Raw genomic sequence first — 22486 nt, 5'->3', positions numbered from 1 at the left:
TAATGTCGGTTGTTTTTAAACTTTGAATTTACTTCGTGTAAGTAGTCGCGAAATGTTTACATTTTGTGATGTCTTACATAAGACAAAACAAAAAACGCAAACAAACTTTCGAGAATGCGCAGTGCGGACTGGAAATCATTTTTAATGAGCAAAACAATAGCTGTGCACGTGCGTGTACGTGGGTGCTTTGTACATTTCTTTGCCGTCTTTGCACAGCAACAACGTGAAATGACTGAGTTCTGTGTAGTCCGAGGAACGCGAACCACGATGGCTAGTTTTTCGTATTATCCATTTGGAACTGATCGCTGTCATTGCATATTTATCCTTACCACGTTTTAAGAGCCATTGGCGTACTGAACAGATCTAGACAATTACGAATTTCGTTGTTTTGACTAGGTGTCATCCTTGGCGTGGCCGTCGTTGTTACCTAACCTCCCTATTGAGGAAGACATTCTCTGATAAAAAAGAAAAAAACAAAACATCCGTTCATTACCTCACGCTTCATAGAAGTTTGGCGATATCGCACTCAGGTAGCGTCCACTCTAAGCTGGAAGAAACGCAGCTTTATTTTTACGGCTAGGCCTACCGTCCACACTAACCCGTCACGAAAACGGAGCTTTCCGAAAACGCTCTTCAAACCGGAAGAATTTGAAAACGCCGGATTTTCGTTTTCGTGTGGACGGAAAACATTTTGAAGACGGAGCTTTTTGGAAAACACGACTTCACAATAATCATGTGGCTCCATGTGATTTTCGTGACCAAGTTTTCCTCGAACACAAATCCAAAATGACTGGTTATTGTGGCGTTTTAAAATTCCTCCGGCGTAGTGTCGGCGGAAAAAAGTTTATGCGTTTTCAGAGTTAAACCTCCGGTCCTAAATTCTCCGGCGTAGCAGTGCATGTGGGCCTCGAGGGGATCACGCTGAAGTTGCAGCTGGTTACCGTCAGTACGGATACCTTCTCATTTCTATGACTTATATATGTTAATACAGTTGTTATGAGTTGTGTTATTGCAGGCAGCGACAGGCCTTACAATTTAGGACTCAAACATGTAGGCGTATAGGTACATTCAGTTGAACCAGAAGGGTAACATCCCTTTATTGAGAAAATGTAGACTGTTCGAAACAGTTTTTTTTTATATATCATGAATAGGTTACTCAGACGACACTTTATTTTCATAAACATCAAACCCCCGATCAAAACGTTACCATACTGAGGTAACAACCTGTCAATCTTTCGTTTTCATATTGCATATGGTACGCAATATGAACAGTTTTAGCCTTTTATCTAAAGTAAGGTTTTCTGTTCAACAATTACCCACTGAGAAAATAAGGGATGTGTATACTTGCAGTGAAAGCCGTGAGTTTTGTGCTCACTAAATAGCTAGACAGGGATTATTTCAGCGAGGACAAAATAAACAGGAAATTGCAGGAGATTCCGAAACCAATTCTGAATGCGGAATTTTACTTGACTGTTTACGCGCTTTGGGGAACTAAAAACAAAATCGCACACGTTCTCACTTTGTTTCCCTCTACAGCCATATTTACGAATGAAAACGTTAAATTACCTTATTTTACTTAACATAATACTTTTATCTGACAGCCAAGTAAGCGTCGGAAACACTGAATTTGTTTTCAGTTGAAAATGTTTGCGTAAAAGCGTACTTGCTTTCTGCTTGTAATCCACTTCACTGCAAGACAAAATCGAACGAGGTTTGATGCTTAAGCCTTAGAGTCAATTTTAAACACTTTCACGATAAAGCACTACGCTTAAAAATTTGCTTTTGAATAGTTCTAAGTCCCCCCACTAATTATTATTTCATGAACAAGTTAGCAGCTTTAATTATTGAAACATCTGGAACGGTGGGGAGTAAACGAAACAAGCGTTAACGTTGTGTGTATTTTTTTCGGCAGGAATTCATCGATCTTAGTGTTAGCGTTTTTGGTCTCTTCGCAAGAAATATTAGTGACGCACCCCTTGTTGTTACTTCTTCCAACAAAGACAGAGCCAAGATTTATTAACGGTTTGGTCTCAGTTTAAATTGTGGCGTGATGCAAATGAGCAGAAAATAACTTAGAGTTTTTCATATACGATGTCTATTGATTATCGTTAAATTATCAGCAAACCCAGCATTAATATTTTGCGCAGACTATTTATCATGAACAAAAGTGACGTAAATAAACAACTACTGCATTTAATTTTTGTCATTTTGAGCTAATATATAAAAAGTGATTTATCTTTTGCATGCACCATGAGTGGAAATAATGAATAATTCGAAAAAGATCTTTAAAAAAACATCCATGTTTGGTTTTCGACCTGATAAATATTCCTTTTAAGAACACTCACGTAGCGATAAGTCATATATTTATTCCAATGTTGGTAATTGTCGCGGCAGACACACAGCGCCAGTATTATTCACAGAATTTAATAATATTTGGTCACTTTGTCGGCTTTTTTAATGTTAAACTTCGCTTAAGAGATGAGATCGCGCGTCAGAAATTGTAAATAATTGATTGTTTTTCATGCCAGCTATTCGTCTTTATTGACGTTTTAATTCAAACTCTTACTGAAGAAAAATTTGCCACAAGTGTGCACGCCATGAAAGGTAGACATGCATCGCCAATTGATGGACACAGCGGCTGAAAAACAGATGAGATAAAGTGTTGAGACATTTCGTGAAATTAACAGGAACATCTTGGACGTCTGTTGTGGCAGATCAAGAGAGGCACAACCATGGCAGATCTTCAAAGTGCTTTTAAACAGCCTGTGCAATATATTTAACAGTGTAGAACGCTTCCCACATGCTGGACTGAAGGAATATAAATGAATCAAACATGCCTGCTTCAAATGGTTGTTCGATAATATCACAACCCAGTAAACCTATCAATGACCGCGTGAGGATCAATGTTAGTGGCACAATGTTCGAAACGTTAGAAGAAACCTTATCGAGGTTTCCAGATACACTTTTAGGCTGCCCTAAAAAGCGCGTTCAGTATTTTGACGCCAAACAAGATGAATACTTTTTTAACCGAAACAGACTGGCTTTTGATGCAATTCTTTTTTATTATCAGTCGTATGGAAGGCTCGTAAGACCTGACGTGGTTCCGGAGAATGTTTTTATTGAGGAGGTGCGCTTCTTTCAGATACGAAGCAATTACACGTCAACCAGGGATAAGATCGAGAGGGCTCTTCTAGACAAAGATGAAGATCTACCTCAGAATGTAATACAACGCAAGGTCTGGTTGTTGTTTTCTCACCCAGAATCATCTTATCCAGCTAAAGTTCTGGCCGTTTTGTCAGTCGTCATAATCCTTCTTTCAGTTATCATACCATGTTTTGAGTCATCGGGGGAGCTTGCAGTCAACAATGATGTCTTTTTCTCGTCGCTTGAAATGGCTTGCTATGTGTGGTTTACGTTTGAATTAGCGGTTCGTCTTTCCAGCGCGCCGGATAAACTTCGATTTTTTCGCTCAGCACTTAACATTGTGGATATAGTCAGCGTGGCACCATACTACGTTCTACTGACAGTGCAAGGTACACGCGCGCCGCTTTCTGTTCTCCGCGCCGCGAGAATGCTACGCGTTTTACGTATTTTCAAACTCACGCGTTACTCTAGCGGCATGCGCATTTTGTTTTTCACGTTCGCTACGAGCATGAAAGAGTTGGGAATGTTTTTGATTTTCATTTCCATAAGTGTTGTGGTATCGTCAAGCGCGGCATTTTACGCGGAAGCAGGTTGCGGAAACAACTGCGCATTTCTAAGCATCCCCGACGCGTTTTGGTGGGCAGTGAATACGATTACCACCGTTGGCTACGGAGATCAGTATCCTTTAACCGCCAGTGGCAAAATGGTGGGTTGTCTCTTGACTGTGTTTGGTGTATTGATCATTGCTCTTCCCGTCTTTCTTTTTGTGGCGAATTTCAACAAAGTCATGAATGCGAACTTGGCGGCAGTCGATAAAGGAAAAAAAAGCCAGTTTAAGTAACATTTCGTTCCTAACAAGCACTGAATTGGCTTTTTCCATTCGAACGTTTTTGAAAAACACGCGAAATTTTTATTAAAGAGAACGTCTGTGACGCTTTTGTTAGAATAACTTTTTAATTATAATGTTTTGCTCCGACTGACAGGTGTGCGTAAAACGTTTCCAATAAATAAATACATCCTGCTATTGACTGCTTTCTCCCAATGACAGAAATGTTCAATAACCATTACCATCAAAGCCTTCCGCTAAATGGCTTTATCTGCCCATGCAAACAAGCTGACTGTTATTTATTTTCTCAGTGATCGATGGTGACTTTTCTCAGTCATGGATTGAGCTCCGGACTAAACTAGCCACATCTTCTATGCTCGCCCCAGATTCTCCTCGGCGTTCGAATCCAGTCGAGCGGCTGGATGGAATATCGCGGCCATCTTTTAAAATTTGATCGATAGTCGAGGGCAACCTGAGGACTAGATTTTGAAGGATTGTGGGAAATATGTACAAATGCGTGATTTTCTTTAGTTTGTAAAGTTTTCCTCACAACTTGGAGACCTTCAAAACCTAAACAGGCTAGTTAACACAGTCGATCAAAATTCACTGGGCGTCATACCAAACTAAGAAGTTAGATCTTAACGCATATTCATGGCCTGTAAACATCTGAATCATAACATAATCAAAATTAATTTTACACTTAGCGCCAGCCAGTTGATGCACGTTAATAATATGATATACAAATAATCATGGGACAGATGCATATAAAGCTAATTTCAAGGTGGAACAACTTGGTATTTCGGTATGACTTAAGGTGGCTGAACACAGTTTTTGATAACTGTGTTTCATTCACCTTTTTCTCTAAAACCCTTGATCTCTCGGTCGCCAAAAATGGTAGCAAGCAAGTTAACAACACAAACTTTGGTTTTTTGATGGTTGAGCTGACGTGGGTGCCGTTGCCATGGCAACATGAATAAGAATAAAAAGGCCTTTAAAATCGGTTTTGTTTATTTGTAGAAAATCTAGTCATTAGATTTTCTTTATAATTTGCATGCAACAAACTTGTAACGATTCTCACAAGTTAACACCATTTTGCTAATAATTTAACAGAGAGATTTTTAATTACCCTTTGTTGAAGGTTTACTGGAATATCTAGAATTTCCTTTGTTAAAGTTCAATTATTTTCAATACTCCAGTTACTTACTTCCTAAAGTATTTTCGTGCCAAATTTCGTGAAATTCTAATGAGCCGTATTTCCAAGGGTGCAATTTTTCATTCAATCGCAATTTTTTTGACTTACTACGCATGCGCTGCATTTAACTGGGTTCTTTCGGTAACAAAGAAAAAGCTGAGAATTGTTGGGTTCTTTGCATCGTTATCTTTTCTGACATATCTTTGTGATAAAAGACTAAAGCCATCAACACACTGCGTTCAGTCACGGTTATAGGGAAAAATAGCACAGATAGTGCGGGTGTTGAGTAAATAAAATGATCGCTCTATTGACGGTATGTTTGTTTTTTGCAATCCTTGTGCGCGCGCTGGATTGCATCAGCAAAAGCGCGCGCGAAAACTGTGTTCGCCACCTTAACAGTAGTGATTTCGAAATGCATAGGCAAGCAAAAATAACGATAAAAACCGACGTTTTGGTGTCATGACGCCATTGTCGAGGTGATTGCGTTCGAGAGTAACGAGGGCACATATTAATTTAAATGGAATTCACGTTGATACAATTTAGGCACCCTATCTAAGGATTACACCGGGAACACTATACCAACAGGGGCAAAAATAATACCCTATTTAAGGATCGGAAACCTTAAAACCGTACCGTATCCTGCGGCACATACCTAAATAGTAATATATGGAGGAAACAGTCCGGGATGCACTTTCGCATGAATGGAGTCTCATTGTAGATTGTCCCACCCCCGGGCCTCCCCCATAGTAATATGGATAGTAATATGGCCGACACCAGCAGACATCTTGAAACAGGATGGGGAACTTGGGCAACATACATGTTATGCACAATGTTGCAAAATGTTGCGACCGTTTGGCGGGGCCTTGACTGGGCAACTTTGAATTTCGTGACGAGACCCCTCAATGGACATCTACTTGTTGCCCTGTCGACATGACAACTTACTCCGGCACTCTCTCAATCCTCTTCAAGCCCTGGGGCACATAAGGCCATGTAGTTTTCAAAAGCACTTAGTGTTTTACGGGAGAGGGTTGTCAGCCCTGCGCCAAACCCCCTACCGGGAGGACCAGGGTGCCTTATTTCGTCTGGCTCCTCACCCTAGACCTATCCGGCATGGTTGAACTTGCCGGGCTCCAACGGCAAGGTATAGACACCGTCGTGGCAGGTTTGTAGACAAAGCAGCTTTTAAGATGATTTCTAGTCCGTACTGCGCATCCTCGAGAGTCTTTTGGGGGGGGGGGGGGGGTTTGTTTTGTTTCATATAAGACACCATAAAATGTAAACATTCCGCAACTACTTACATTAATTAAATTCAAAGTTTCAAAACAACCACCATTATGGATGCGAAGCGGTCGAAGCTTTATGCTTCGTTCTTTCTCATATCACTTGATGAAACAACTTCACAGCTGTAAAAATCAATGAAGCTGAAAATCAAAGAAATTTGAAAGGCCTCAAAGATAAGGTATGTGGTTCGTAACAAATAACATCGATTCGCATTCCATCGAGTGAGATCTTATAATGTTTATAATTATAAACGTTAGGGTGCTGAGACTGCGCAGTTCGGACTGGTAAGAGGTCTTCGTTCCAGGTTTCAAGTTTTACGTAAACCCCGTCCTTATTAGGTGAGGGGCTTTCAATTCTCAGAAACGAGACCTCATTTGGTAATTCAGTATAATATGAGTGAGATGAGGAGGTGATGCACTGCCTGAAAAATGCAACCAACCACGCAAAAAATTACTTTCCGCGTTTGGTGCTTGAACTCAACTAATTCGAATGGTAGACAAAGACTCTAATTGTTACACGTAACCTAAACAAATGCAGAAATTTATTTACACATTATGTATCTAATCCGGCGGCGCTACATTTATAGTTTTACGATAACTGCGGAAATTCTCGCGCGCTTATTGGCTAAATTTCATTGTCAATAAGCGGACAGACACATGAATTTATAATATATGCGATGCGTCAACAAGCGAGAGCGGACAATTTGACAACTTGTTATTGTAAAAAGCAATATCGACATTAGTTTTTCATGCGTCTGTCCTGTTATTGAGAAGAATTTCGTCATAACATTTTCAAAGTAGTCTGTGGATCCACTTGGCTATATCGTCTCGTGGATCCACACTTCACAATAATAGCCGAGTGAATCTGCAGACTGATTTGACAATGTTATGACGGAATTTATTGTCAACAACAGGACAGACGCATGAAAAACAGTCGCCTCAGCGCTTACCTCACCGATAATGCATTTGTGCCAGCAAAGCGGGTAGGTGAGAGACTGGAACCGCCCAACCCAGTTTCCCTCGGTAATCAAAGGCTTGGAAGCTAAGCGGAAATTTAAGTTTCTCGGTTGTGTTGTGGAAGACCAAAACGTGATCGTTGTCCACTGAAGAAAGGTTAGTATCTCTTCCATAAAGAAGACAGTTAGCAGGTTAAGAGGAGATCCCATCCTCAAAAAGAATGGGCGATAACGTCGCAGATCCCTTTGAGGACATCGATTCAGGAGACGAAGATCTAGAAAAGCCGCCAACACCTGGAATCCATCATGGCGGTGATTCGCCAGATGCGCCAGGTTTTAGCGATATTTCTGACAACGAGGATGAAGACAAGACAAAAGACGAAGTCCCGAAACAGCAGTCTGAAAATAGCAACGACAATGGTAGTTTGAATTCTCCTGTCGAAGAGGAAATTAATGAAAAGGAGGATAGCCCAGAGGAGGAAAAACAAAGCGGTAGTCCACTCTATGATCAAGAAATGTCGCCAGTTTCATCAACATCGGCCACAGCTGAAGAGCACGAGACTCTATTTGGCAAAGTTGAACGTGAAGCTGTTTCAGACGAGGAGGAATCTCCGTCGCTAGCTGCACAAATACACACAGAAACTACCTCAGACTTTGAACGCAAACAAGAACGATTGGATGGCGATAAAGATAAACGTGAGGTTTCTAGTCAGGAATCTGTTCTAAGAGAAATGACTGAAGAGACAAACGAGGGACAAAGTGGTGGAAATTCAAATGATGCAGAAGAGCCAACAGAAAGGAGGCGAACGATTTCTTCAGGGGCGGCCACGGACGATGATTTAGAAATGCCAATCTCACCTCTTGGGCTTGGACTTTCAGGACCAGAATCAGAGATAGTTGAGGATATTCTTAAAAGTGATGTTTCCAAACTTCTTCCGGATAACAAAGACGAGACTCAGGAAGAAGCAGCAGGTATAATACAGTAATAATGTTATCATGACTTAATCACTTGTGCAAATATCCTATGAACCAGGCTTCACTGGTTTTAATTCAACCTACTGTGCTAAATTAATGTGTTTTTTATGTACTAGCAGGAATGTTTGTGTAATATATTTAACAATATATTACTCACCAAATTGGACGAACTGAGCTTGAGGGCCATACTGGGAAATATTGTGTAGAGGTTGTGGCAGTATGGACCAAGCTCAGCAAGGTCCCTACAAAAATGACCAGGGGCCAATAGTCCCCAGTAAGGCTTGAGCAAGCTTGGTTAGTAAGTAGTTTAGTATATGGCATTGGTTTTGAATTTGCGAGCTTTCAAAAACAAAAAATACACGACTCGCAACCCTTTCCAAGAAAACTATTCAAATAACAAAATCCCAACAAGAAAGAGAAGGGTCCGAAATTGCCCTTTCCTGGTTGCCAATGCGACTAAAAATTTTGCACTGGCAACCAGAATTTCACAACTGGTCACCAGTGGGCAATTAACTATTTCATGCCACGATAATTGCACAAACAATAACTTTGATTTTCAGCCAAATCGATTAAAATAAAATTCAAAGCCGCCTGCCAGTTGGTCACTTCCTTTTTACCTTTCCGCTGCTTTTGAAGTATAAAACCGATTTTGCTGTTATTTTAAATCTACCACAACGTTTATAGCTACGATCAGTGCAAAGCTTCACCTCCATGTTTTTTCAGCGGTTTCCCATAACATACGTATTGCAGGCATAATAGGCCTAGTGAGTTCTTTCGCCATGAATATTTATTCAGGTGATGTAGTGTCCAAAGATGTTGTGAAATCTTTCCGTAATTTATTATGAAGTGGAGACGGAACATCCGCGAAGAAATTAGATGAAGATTTAGATATTCTCTGGGCGTCAGAAGGTGGAAATATAGATCTGTCAAAGTGGTCAACAGATGATTTCAGCACAGGTTTGATTCCTGATTACATTGATTGCAAATATTTTGCCAGCAAGCACGTGGTGACCAAAAATTTTGGTTTGTGTTTTGCTGTGAAGAAAAAATTTCATTGACACTTTTTGGCGACCACATTTCTCCATATGGTGACTGAAAAAAAATTTCAGTCACCAGTTGGCGCCTGTCAAAAAAAGTTAATTTTGGACCCTGAAGTGCCAATCAGAATGCTTAGATTTACCCCAAGACTACCTTGCCATATAATGTTGGTAGATATGTACTGAGCTGTAAAGTGGCAATGTAAATGTCTACCACTCATACCGACATTGTGGTGAATAACTGTTTTAGTATATACCGCACTAGTGGACCAAACAATTTACTTCATTTCTGACAATAAACCAGCAAATGGTTGGAAATTTCACAATCTCTGCTTGGAGGTGATTAGTACTTTGCTTATCGCCCAGGAGTTAAGTAATCAGAATGTGTGAAAACACTATTCACTTGTGCAGTGTTTATGTTATAGTATATATGAAGTAAAGTAAATTGTTTATTATGGCTGACAAATCTAACTGACAAATTGTATCTTTTAAATTAAACCAAAGAGCTGCTAGAAACACAACCAGGAGCAAGTGTAATTTTTTGAGACGTGTAAAGTTAGACACATTTTCACTTATATTATAAGTGAAAATTTGGCTGTAAATACACCTGCATCAGTTGCAATAGTATTTTGAGCCCTGCAAGTGTTCTTGCAAACACTAAAGTACAGGCTAATTTGCTTTCAAAGTAGCTTTTAGGGATGGCAACAAGCAAACTTTATTCTCTGCAAGGATCAGCAATTTGAAAAATCTTGCAACCTTGGCTAGGTTAATAATAATGTCATTATAGTAACATGCCTTGCAGGAGCAGTCTCCTTTAAGCTCCCTTCTGTATATGTATTGCCTTATGTGGATTTCCAGTATTATAGTCTGGAATACAATACAACACCAACAACAACTTTATTTGGTCTTGTACACAAACCTTTTGAGCAGCTTTAGCCAGGGAGAGGGCCAAAATCTAGTCTAAATAAAGGCACATGTATGAATTCCAGGAACCTCTCTTAGTTACTAAATGATGGAAATGACCAATAATTTTCATTACTAGATTCAATCTGGAATCAGTTTGTACAGATACTGTCTTATACAGGGTAAGCACTTAATGTGTTCAACAGCAATCCCGAATCCCTGCATACATGTAGTGTTAAGGGAGTATCCCTTTTCCTTGGGATACTACATAAATACAATCACCTTATAAGCTGCTGACTGGACTAAGTTGTCAATACACAATAATTGTGTAAGGGCAACTTAATCAGGTCAGGAGCTTAGTCAGGTCAGGAGCTTAAGATTCTTTGGTGATTTTGTTTTGTTTGTAGACCAAAATGACTATGAAGAAGAAACCAAGGAAGAGAAAAGTTTTGCCGAGAGTGAAGCAGTGGAGCAAGATGAAGGGTAGGGGTTTCCAGTACATTGTAAACTAGTGTCTCAGGGCTTAAAAAAAACTTGAATTCCAGCTTGCCCTTGGGACAAGAAGTTCTCAAATTTTGCTTGCCCTGTACAAGTCTTAGTTTGCTCTTTTAATGATTTAGTTGGCAGGTGACATACCTGATCCATTGTCCATCAGGCAAGTGGGAATGAAAAGTTACTTGCCCAGAAGGAAAATCTACTTGTCCCAGATGACCGGCACTTTTTTTGAACCCTGTGTCTCCAGTTCTGATCAACATCTAATTTCCCATAACAATATCAATATGTTTTCGAGCAGTCATGTGATGAGAATAAAAGAAAACCTTTAACCAGGGAATAATTTTATTATCTTGACGTACTGCAAAATCGTCAGAATTATATCTCAGTTCATAAGCTGTCCTGCATGCTAACTTGGACCTTTGGATTGGAATAAATGTTTTAGTGATAAGTTAAGAAAATATTTATAAACCTTGGTAGTCTCCTGGAGATACACATTTGATGCTTATTTTAAGTACTGTACACTCTGGTCGTTCCAAGAATATGGCTAGTGGGTTTAATGTTAATATTGATTTTTGAAATGACTAGCGAGTTCAGTATTCAAATAATCAATTCATTATTGCATTCTTGAAATGACTAGTGGGTTCAATATTCAAATAATCAACTCATTAATGCAATTTTGAGGGGTATGCTTCACTTGGTTTGACTGTAAAATCTGTACATTCTACATTAACCAATCTGGATGGGGCTGTTTCTTCTTTGGCAAATAAGAAACACAGACAAGGGTAAGAGGATTGGTTATAGGCAGAAGTCTAGAGGATTCTGTTCTTCTTTTTCGATAATTTATTTATTTATTTAGTCTTCGCCACTCAACTGCACTGGCATATTGTACCAGCAAGCAACAGCATGTTGATGTTCACTCTGCAAATGGGATTCACCTCCATCCCTTCTTTCTCAAAATGCCATGAGGAGAGAGAAGTTTCGCTGACATGTACATATATAAACAATAGCCTCTATTTGGAGCAGAAATATGCTATTTGTCCACTGATAGTATCTGTTCCAAGAAGTGAACAGTTTTATCTTCAAGTAACAGATAATGTTCAAGGACAAATATCCGAGCATATTTTTGCGCCCAATGGAGGCTATTGTGTTTGTTATCCTTCAAATATTTTTTGCAACACACACAGTTTTGAAAATAGTATTGAATAATATTGGGGAATATCACTTAGATATTCTGCAGTTTAAGCTGGGGAATATTCAGTCACATGATGCATTTAGACCAATCACACACAAGCAAAAATATTTGATGGATTATAATTCTTGATATTTTGTGGTGACTAGGTTGGAGTCTGGTGAGGAGGCAGGAGAGCAGTTGATTGCAGACATTTTTGGTGCTAGTGACGAAGAGGAGGAATTTGTGGTAAGATAGACAGGATAATTTATGTGATCATGCATATGCTCTGTATTAGCAAGCTTGTAGATAAAGAAAAAGTCAGCATACCAGCCAAGTGGCCCATCAGGCTGGTGCTTATCTCTGGTTTCAGTAGCATGTAGTGATTAGGATTTCTAGTCCTCTCTGGATGGGATGCTAGTCCGTCACAGGGTTACCCCCCGCATTAAATTCACTGTTACCCACTCAAACACGTACTAGGTGGAGAGAGGCACTGGTGCACTGTGAGGGTAAAATGTCTTGCCTAAGAACACAGCACAATGACCTGGGCTAGGGCTTGAACCTGGATTGCTCAATCCAGAGGCGAGAGCACTAACCATGAGTCCACCGTGCCTCCACAAAGCCAGATAATTGGTGATATGCACTGGGTTAAATTGTCGCCAGATGAATTATCTTGGTTTACTTTTCCTCGTTGATGATCAGAATGCAAGCCATGGTAGCAGTCTCCATCTAGGAGCTGGCTGCCAATAGTGGAAGCTCCTGGATGACTCGGGCTCCCAACCTCCATTTAGTGATGCAGTTGTTAACCCATAGCTATAGGCTGCCTAAGACAAGTGTAGATTATCTGACTCGTATACTTCCATGTACTATATTTAAGATATGTGTGCTGCTTTTTAGGGATTTGGTCAAGAAGATATTGAGGTGACTAAGAAGAAGAAAGGAGGTAAAGATTAGTAATTGGCTTTAGTTAAGATTTCACAAAAAATATGTATTTTACAGGGGTTTCATTATCGTTTTCAGAAGGAGAGTAACTGGTTTACACGGGCAGGCAAAATGCTTTGAACCAAACTTCTTTATAAGAAAAACATACCTCCAGGTGGTCAAACCAGGTGGCCAAAAACATCCTCACAGCCGGTCAATTTGCCTGGTGCGCAGCCCTTATGAAACCCCTGACTTTATGTTTCTGTAGTTGTTAATAGCACATTCACAGCCAAGAGTTCATTTTCTTCTTGTTGCTGTTTATAGCCAGGGACAGAAAGCATCACTTGTTGTCTGTTGGATCAGAGGTGGATGATGAAGAAGGAAAGGCTGAAAAGGATATCACTGAAACAATGAAAGTGCCGAAACCGAAATCCAATAAAGGGGCCGGCAGTGATAGTGATGAGGATGCTTTTGACGACAGACCAGCGTAAGTGACATTTCAGATATTTGAAGAACACACTTTCGATGTCTAAACAGATTCACATTTCATGTTGTTGTCTCTTCTTCATAGATTTGTATCAGATTTTGACCTGATGATCCAGAAGAAGAAAGAGGTATTTTAATGATATTTCAATTGACCCCAAATATTTGTTTATACTTCATTTAAGCTTCATTTTTGTCCAACCAAATTTTGAATTTGCCTGTAATGACTAGTTTTACATTATGATAAGATATCATGACTGAGTGCCAAAATGACTTAGCTTTTAGTTTTGAAGATCTTGAACATTGCAGACCATGTTTGCTTTGAAACATGTAAACATCACAAATCATACAGTTCCATGGTTTGGTTTGCTTATATTTCTCCAGAGTGGCATAAAATATAAAACGAAAATCTGCTTTGAAAGTCGCCCCACAGTGAATTGCTAAGCATTCTTTTTACTACTTGTATAACTACAGATTGAGTTGTCAGTTTATTTGTGTATGCAAATTACAGTAAAAAAATGTCTCACAAAATTTGTAATATGCCTGGTATCCTGCGAGCAGGCTCTAACATCTGGGTTTCATGCTCAGGCACTGCTTTCTGGCTTTTCTCTTTGGTGCACAAGTGAATTAAGAACGACACAAAGGTCTTAAGGAACTAGGGCTGACATGTCTCATCTCACGTGTGCGACTCTTGTAGTTTTGCCACTTACACCCCTGGTCCAATATATCTGGCCAAATATTCATGTCTGGCCAAAACAGAGACTTGAAAAGACACATCCTGCTAATAAAAAATGATTTCCAGCACTGCTTAAGAATCTTTCATGAACAACTATTTATTGAACATTGATGGTTCTATTGAATCTAACTAAAAATAATAATTTGCAGTTCCAGGAAATACGATGGGGGGGGGGGGGGGGGAGTTTTTTTGGGAGAGGACTGCAATGTTTTCAGTAGCAGTCCTGAAAATTGATACTAACAGCATGTAATATTTTTTTTTTTGAACAGATGAACAAGACTTTTAGAAAGAAAAGAAAGGTAATAACTTTTTAATTAATTTTTAATAATAATTTGGATTAGATGAAGTTTAAAACTTTGCACTGATTCGGAAAGAAATTGTACCATGGGTAAAATTGAAGTAAAACATCAACATCAATCACAACTTGCTATTAAAGTGCAAAACGTGTTGAAAGAAATTTGATGAGTTGAATTTTCTCAGCAAACTTTGGACTTGTCACATTATCTTAAAAAGTGTAATTTAAACGTCTGTGCCCTGTTATTTACATGTAAATACATTTGATGGTTTTTGTAGAATGTTGATATCATAAGTGACAGTGATGATGCAATAGCACGTATGATTACCCAGATGAAGGAGGCTGCAGAGGTATTTTTTGTTGTTAGTTAATGTGCATTCTAGGTCTTGTTAGAGTATTTGGGTACTTGGATCAAGTTTAGAAAAGAGGTTAGGGTTAGGTGTAATTCATTAATCCTATATATATACACTGTAGACTAGGAGAGAGGGTTGGTGGGGGGAATGTCCATCCAGATTTCAACCATTAATGGGTTTATTTAATATTTATAATAAGTGAATTTAAGTTGCCAAATGTGGTGACTTTTTCTGAAATTTATCTGGGAAATGTATTTCGCTTGTGGCATGTCATGGTACTCAGACTTTATGTTTCCATGCATTATTTTTATTCATTTAGGAGGACAGAATGCTAAATGGTGCAAAGCAAGCTGCTACCAAGAAACTCAAGATGCTTCCATCTGTTTTAAGGCACCTACACAAGTGAGTCTGTATAACAACACACACATTTATGTACCTCTGTTTTAGAAAACAGAAGACCAAAATATAATATAGGAATTCAAAACCATAACTGGTAAAATGTACCCAGAATAACTCACTGTTTACAAGTACTTAACTTTGCTCTGATGAAAGGCTAATGTTCAAAACATCGGCTTCACAAACTCACTACAGTGGTTAAAATGTCCATACAGCCAACAGGATTTTTGTAGTTTTGGTTAAAGTGTCTACACACCCAACAGGATTTTTGTAGTTTTGGTATCTCTTTAATGTATAAAAAGGTAGTCTAATAAAAAAAAAAATGGATTCCGACGCTCTTTCGCCCTCGAATCGAGCTTTCAAAGTTTCCACTTTGGCCACGCCCAATGAAGTTGACCATGAGTTAGTGCGAAAAAAGAGTTTGGGTTCCTGAATGGATCATGACTTCACGTCAGGAAGTGCCAAATCTAGCCTGCGAGCAGGCTTTCTTTGTTAGTGGCACGAGCGAAGCTGTCACCGAACGAAAAGAGAGTCACCAGGTGAAGCGGCGTGACAGGCCCCTCACCAGCTTGCTTCGCTTGCTGACTCGTCTCTGGCGACTTTGCTCCGGCCGCGACACGTGAGAGCCTGGTCGCAGAAGGCTATGCCAAATCATGCCAGTTTATGTCACTGTCACCTCACAATAACAACTCTTCTACCCAGCCAGCAAATGTGTCTAAATTGAAATTTTCAATTCGTTACATTCTCCACTAGCCTGCAAACACAGACGTATTGCCGGCTGTCGCTTGTCTCCGCCGAAGATAACGTCTGCGAACCCGAGCCAGGAAACGGTTTCTGTGACGTAATGACTTTTGTTTCTCTTTGGCCAATCAGATTCCATGATAGAATGAAACTCGAGTGCTCCTCGCAGCGAATACTTCGCGCAGTAGTTCTGGGGCTACTTGAGCTAAACTGTGATTGGCTTAAAATTCCTACATCACAGAAATCGTTTCCTGGCTCGGGTTCGCAGACGTTATTTTCGGCGGAGACAAGTGACAGCCGGAAATACGTCTGCATTCGCAGGCTAATTCTCCGCTTGTCACTGGCAATGTTTTAAGCGCGTAAGTCGTAGAGATTAGACAGATCTCTATTATCTGCTTTATGCGGTGATATTTTTTGTCTAATTATGACTGTTTTTCTATCTCCTTTTTCAGGGCTGATTTACAAATGACATTCCTTGATCTTGGAGTTTTAAATGTTTTGAAGGTTGGTATGAATGCTATAATTTTCAACCAGTAAAATCATGTTAAAATCACAATGCTAGATTTTTAAAATACCCAAAACCTGAAATCTTTGTTTCATGACGATTCAGTTTAAATTCAAAGTTTTTTCTTTTAGTAAGTCATGAACGATATCTTTGGCTTATTTTATTTCACACTACAGGAGTGGATTAGTCCTTTGCCAGACGGCTCATTACCACATCTGCAGATTCGGGAAGGATTACTCAAAGTGTTGGCTGAGGTAACTCTTCACTAGTCTATCCCTGTTATCTTACATCAAGCGTTCCCTCGCTTGCCCCACCATCCCCTGACTCGTCGATTTTTTGCCCTCGCTCCAAATTACGCGCGGCCAGAATGCGGGAAAAGCTCGTCGTGCGGGAACGCTTGCTAGGTTGGCTAATCATGTATAAACCACTACCATTGATTAACCGGCCTAGAGTAGTGCGTGTGTTCTCACGACTATTATTTTGTTTTCTAGTTTTTAGCCAAATTTGACCTTGTGAATCGCTTGGAGAAGTGATTGAAAAGTAGAGCAAACTGATAAATGTTTAAAGGATACATTTCTTTTTTATCTTGGAAAATCCTTTTTGTCTCAGTAGCAGCGGGGACGAGTTTTCTCTAAACGATACTACAGTGGAACCCTGTTAATACGGTCACCAACGGGCCGTGAAAATTTGGCCGTATTCACTGGGTGGCCGTATTAACGGGGTAGTGTCAAACCTCATGACTGGTGTAGATTGAGTGACGTCTTAACAGATATATAGCAACTGCACATCTAAACAACTGTTCTTGTAAAATATTAACAATGGAAAGACGAACATAGCTGGTTTGAGTGGCCGTATAAACGGGGTAAAATTATAGAGGATTATATAGGTTAGGATTTTAGAATGTGGCCGGCGGCTTTTTTAATGGAGTGGCCGCATTAAGGAGGTTTTGTCATAAGAAAATCATAATGTATGGGTATTTCGCCGGGACAAAAGAGTGGCCTTAATAATGAGGTGACTGTAACGAGGTGATTGTTAGGCGGGGTTCCACTGTATATATTTAAGCTGTATAAGTGATACTACTACTATAAGTAGTTTCATTCTTAATCAGTTGTCTTACACTTGTTTCTTTAGTTTCCGCCTATGGACGGCAGAGCGCTAAAAATGAGCGGCATTGGTAAAGGAGTTATGTATCTGTGTCGTCACCCAAAGGAGACCAGAGAGAACAAAAAAGTAGCGGGAAAACTCATTAGTGAGTATCAGCAAGAGAAATAGCTACTTCTTCTGTGTTGCACGGACAGGTTTCACTCTATGCAGTCCCTTATTCTTCCGTGTGTTCGTCGAGGGAAAGTATCAAAACAGCCGAGAGGGTGGAGTGGGCATCAGATCCCCCTACCTCCCCCTATTGGTAGAACTGGTACTCTCGCTATTTGAGACCAAAATAGTGGCTGTTTGTTGTTGGAGTGCGATCGCGACAGATACACGGAATACTCCAGCTGGGGACCGCAAACTGTTTGGCTTGACTTGTAATCGATTCTTTAATCTTTTCTTATCTTTACTCTAGAAATTAGAATTTCTCAAGTGATATTAAATATTGTAATAAACGTTTATTTCAGATGATTGGGCCCGACCGATATTTGGTGTCACATCAAACTTCAAGTCGCTTAGTCGAGAAGAAAGAGAAGAACGGGACTATCAAAATATGTCCAAGAAAAGGCGATTAAGGTAATGAGTCAAATTATGTTATAACAACTACAGATAACCGTAAATTTCTGAAAATGGTCCATAGGTTTGTTGTTATTGGGGCCGCCAGACCTTGAGTTAAATGGGGAGGGGGGAGGGGCGCGGAGGCGTTTTGTTTTTGCTTGCCCCTTCCCTAGATCCGCCACTGGCTTTATCTTTGACCTTTGTTCGGAAACAGAGGGTAGAATTTTTCTCTTCAAGAGAGATGACTTAAGCATTTGCATGTGAAAGATCTCAGGGTAGAAGTCGCAATATTGTCTGTGTAGATAGTGGAAGCTTGAAAAGAAAATCGAAAAGTCGCGAGATAAATTTCCTCAGACATTTACTTTGTTAATACTTGAGAAGATTCTGTTCACTCAGGTCAAAATTGTCTTTTATGGAATAGTGTTTTTTGTCAATAATTTTGGACAGATTATTAACTTTTGTTCTTTTAACTAGGTTTCTTCCCCTGTCTGAAGATTCTTTTCTTCTTCTTTAGTTCAGTAGATAGCGACGGAGGGAAGACGCCTAAGTCTATTGATTCTGCTCTGCAGAGCGAAAAAAAGTGAGTAGACACGGTGCCATTTTCTTCAGTTGTGCTAAATTCTCAACTTATCCGTTTTCATCTCTTTCTTAGAGCCGTGAGGCCTGGTGACAAAGGTTTCGTGATGCGAGCCCGCGTTCCTATGCCGTCCAACAAGGATTATGTCGTAAGACCGCAGAATAGCATTGAACGAGCTGATTTTAACAGGGTGAGTGTTGGCTGATAGAAGTGATTTTAAGGCCCATTTAGACGGTGATATCATTGTCGCTTGGGATTTTTGTAGCTCGCGCTGTTCACGCGGTACCATAATCGCGAACAAATTTAATCAAATTGTCATGTGCTGTCTGTGACTATGAATGTCGCAGGGTTTTGAAACATTTTTCAGAATCCAACGACATGTTCTCTCATGCGCGATAATCGGAAGCTAGTTCTAGATTCGATTTGCACAGACCTTGACCTATCATTTGAACACAAAAACAGAATCCGAGTGTATATATACAGTGGAAGCCCGCCTTACGACCATCCCGATTATACAGCCACCTCGTTGTTACGACCACTTTATTCTGGCCCGAATAAGAGCTCAGTCAGTCTTTTTCTTATTTTAAAGAACCCCCTTAATTCGGCGACCCCGATAATACGGCCAGATTTTTGTGGCCCTTTGGTGATCAGATTAATGGGGCTCCACTGTAACAGATACGATTGCCATAAGTGGATAAAACTTGTAATAATTTATTGCCTTAGTTCCTCAACCAGTCCGACCTCCATCCCTTATTGCCTTCGTCCCTCTACCACTCCATCCCTTCTCACCAGCTCCAACACCCTGCTTCACAGAGACTTATTAACGTGCGACATTATTAACTTATATTTAGTTCATAAGTGTTCGATTTCCGGCAGAGAGGGTGAGGCAAGTTTTAACAAATCCCACTAGTTTTTATCCGTTATTCAAGCTAACGCAAAAACTGATTCTTACATGTAAGGGATATGTGTACAAGCAAATCTTCTTGTTCCCTTTCTAAACTCGAAATTTTGTAGCGTTATTCAGTGGTCGTGCAAACGTTCAGAGGGCATGGGTCACCCTTTTACCATGTTTTATTGAATGTTCTGGCTCTTTAGAGTACGAGATCTTCAAGAATGTTTACTACTCAGAACATTGGTGTCCTTTTGATTTTACGTGCTGCTAGTTTCACGAAGAGTAGATCATGTGACTCGATAAGTACGTCACGCGAGACGATAAGATGGTCATGTGACCAACTGATGGTATGATCTGTTGCAAGTTGGACTGCGAGCAGTCTCTCTTTTCCTAGAAAATCAGCGGGAACTTCTGTTGCATTATCCTTCGCGTTCTTTCCAAGGGATTTTCGAGCAATAGAGAGACCGCTCGCAGTCCAGTTGCAAGTCGTCAAAATCCCTTATTGTAGTATTTTCGACATCAATTTCAGAAACCGCAAAAGTCCATGGACAGGTTTGAAAAGCAGAAAAGAAAGTTCGAAGAGAAGAAGAAATTACTCAACAGAGGATCACAGAGAGCTGTCGAAATCAGCATTGAAGGAAGGAAAATGGCGCTGTGATCATAAAATGGCGATCTTTGCGTACCGGTTACACGAAGTAGGATTATGACGGAATCAGCTGGCCGAGAAATTCGCTGTTTTCTTGTGTCAGTCCTCTCTGTGTACAACAAACCGCGGGACCCTCGAGAATTACTTAAAGTGCAAATGAAGTGACAATTTCTATCCTAAAATTTGTAAATTTAGTGGGATTGTAAAAGTTTCCTTGGCGGCAGAGGCACTGAATGTGTTCAAGTGACCAAGCAATCTAACAAGAAGTGGTCAGATCAGTCACGCAATGAAACTTCCTTTTCCAATAATTCTGAAAGTTTGAGAGGCCGATTTGCACTGAAAAAGATAAGAGTAACGGTGGACTTACAATCGTGAATATCCTGCATCGTATCGCATGGAAAGCAAATTTCTCCCAACCCCAAGAAAATTTTGAAAGACTCTTTAACTCTCGTCCCCAGATCACCTGCAGTCAGTTGCAGAGTAAGAACTGGTGACGAGATTGCCAAAACGTTCTGGCATTATCTTGGGTTGTTCCGTGATTGGATGTCAAACAAACTTTTCATTGAGAAAGAAAACTATTCATTTCACGTGCACTTAAAGAACAAAGAACGAAACCAAAAAAATGGGCGTGGGAACAAATTAGGGCTATCATCTCTCGACTTTACCAAGCTTTTTGTTCGTCGTATGGACTTGATTTAAAATCCCTGTACAAGAAGTAAAATAACGGTCTTATCAGCCCCACTTGACTTAAATAACAGCCAGAAAATAACAGTAATCGGGAAAAGCGTTTTCATTGTTTTTACCAATGAGCTGAAAGGAGTTGTTTAAACTTTTATGTTTTACTGATATTTGCGACTCGAGAAAAATCCCTTTCGCTGAACTGCGGCGATGCGATTTCATCTACTTTCCATTTTGTACATGTAAATAGCTCAAAAATAAAATAAATGGATCTAAATGTGAACAGACATAGTGATGTTTTATAACTACTCCTGTACAATAACGACTTATTAACCGAGAGTGAGGTCTTTACGGGAAAATCTCAGACCGAGACCTTGCCGTATTGCGAGGTTAATACGGCAACGTTGCGGTTTGAGTTTAATAAGTTGTTCATTATATGGCTTTTCGCTTTGTTTTTGCAAGCCTGGAATCGGCCCGTGGGCATTACGGGAGAATAATGCCCTGGAATTGGCTAATCAGAGCGCGCTTTATGTCGGTTACAATCACAAGCCATATAATGAAGTATCGTAAAGTCGGGACACAATAGATGGTGACATTCCGTCCAAGCTACTAACCATGAGAAACGGTGCGGGATGGATGGATTTAAAAATTTCATTCTGGTGAAATTTTGAATCTTTCAGTCAATTATATTTCTTTTTCACGCAAGGTGTACAATTTAAAACGGTGGTAATGGAAGCCGATGTCAGCGCTCAACTCCGTTTTCTGAATTCCCTACAAACGCAGAGCTAACCTGATCCCCCCCCCCCCCCCTCCCCCCTCCCATCCCCAGTATTTTGTTAGGTGCTGTCGCTGGTAGCCATTTATACCCCTGGGTGGAGAGAAGCACTGTGAGAGTGTAAAAGTGTAATCTCTCCGGCTTAGTGTGGACGGAAAACATTTGATGTGTTTTCACAGTGAAAGCGGTGTTTTCAAATTCCTCTGGCGTAGTGTGGACATAAAAGGATTAACGCGCCGTCAATAGCGCCCAAAGAAATCACAGTTGACTTGGACAAGAGGCCGAAGCCCCTGAGGTCATCTATCAACCAAAAGATCGCGTCAAGCAAACAGCACTGAAAAATGAACTGGACATACCGTGTACGTATCGCTAAATTAGACGACAAAACTAAGTATTCTCTCGATACGTAAACACACCACGTGAATTAAGACCAGTTTTAAAAACAAGCAATGATAAATATAAACGTGCAATGCCAATAGCAGGTATTCTACGCACGAACAATGGAGAAGCGTTCCTTAGAAGAACGCTTTGTATGTTTGTTATAAATTATGAAACTTTGTTGGGCCATGGCTTTTTTTTATGTTTTTTTCTACGCCTTCATCTTCCCACTGTACCAATTTCATTCGATCATCTTTTACAAATGCCTTAAACATACATCTGAAGGGCTTCAGTTTTCAGAGCGAAGCGTTTCAGTTTAACCGCGAACACATAGTAAACCAGTTGACGGTTTGCGCGTTCTGCAACAAACTTCTTTGCTGCGAGTTCGACGATCGAAGGACATCGTCGAAAACATTTTTCACCGGGCGGT

The 22486-nt window shown here is 40.1% G+C and overlaps 3 protein-coding genes across 3 annotated transcripts in view; all 3 read left to right on the top strand.

Annotated features, from left to right (window-relative positions):
* The window catches only part of LOC145492832 (potassium voltage-gated channel subfamily A member 1-like), an 86429-nt gene that overhangs the window by 8543 nt on the left and 55400 nt on the right, over positions 1-22486 (top strand). The window lies entirely within an intron of this gene.
* On the top strand, positions 2600-5080 carry LOC145492735 (potassium voltage-gated channel subfamily A member 1-like). The gene has a single exon (XM_081472129.1). The coding sequence runs from the start codon at positions 2834-2836 to the stop codon at positions 3983-3985; it is 1152 nt and encodes a 383-aa protein (XP_081328255.1). The 5' UTR covers positions 2600-2833; the 3' UTR covers positions 3986-5080.
* LOC145492830 (protein IWS1 homolog) lies at positions 7495-21186 on the top strand. The gene is made up of 16 exons (XM_081472207.1): positions 7495-8370; positions 10721-10796; positions 12147-12225; positions 12874-12919; positions 13222-13384; positions 13469-13511; positions 14386-14415; positions 14690-14761; positions 15084-15166; positions 16354-16405; positions 16583-16660; positions 17538-17655; positions 18020-18128; positions 18625-18690; positions 18763-18877; positions 20109-21186. Exons 1-16 carry the CDS (start codon positions 7620-7622, stop codon positions 20235-20237), a joined length of 2010 nt encoding a protein of 669 aa, XP_081328333.1. The 5' UTR covers positions 7495-7619; the 3' UTR covers positions 20238-21186.

The sequence above is a fragment of the Orbicella franksi genome, chromosome 7, assembly GCF_964199315.1.
Source record: "Orbicella franksi chromosome 7, jaOrbFran1.1, whole genome shotgun sequence".
In the NCBI taxonomy this organism is placed as follows: domain Eukaryota; kingdom Metazoa; phylum Cnidaria; class Anthozoa; order Scleractinia; family Merulinidae; genus Orbicella; species Orbicella franksi.
This window is presented reverse-complemented; position numbering and strand designations above follow the sequence as displayed.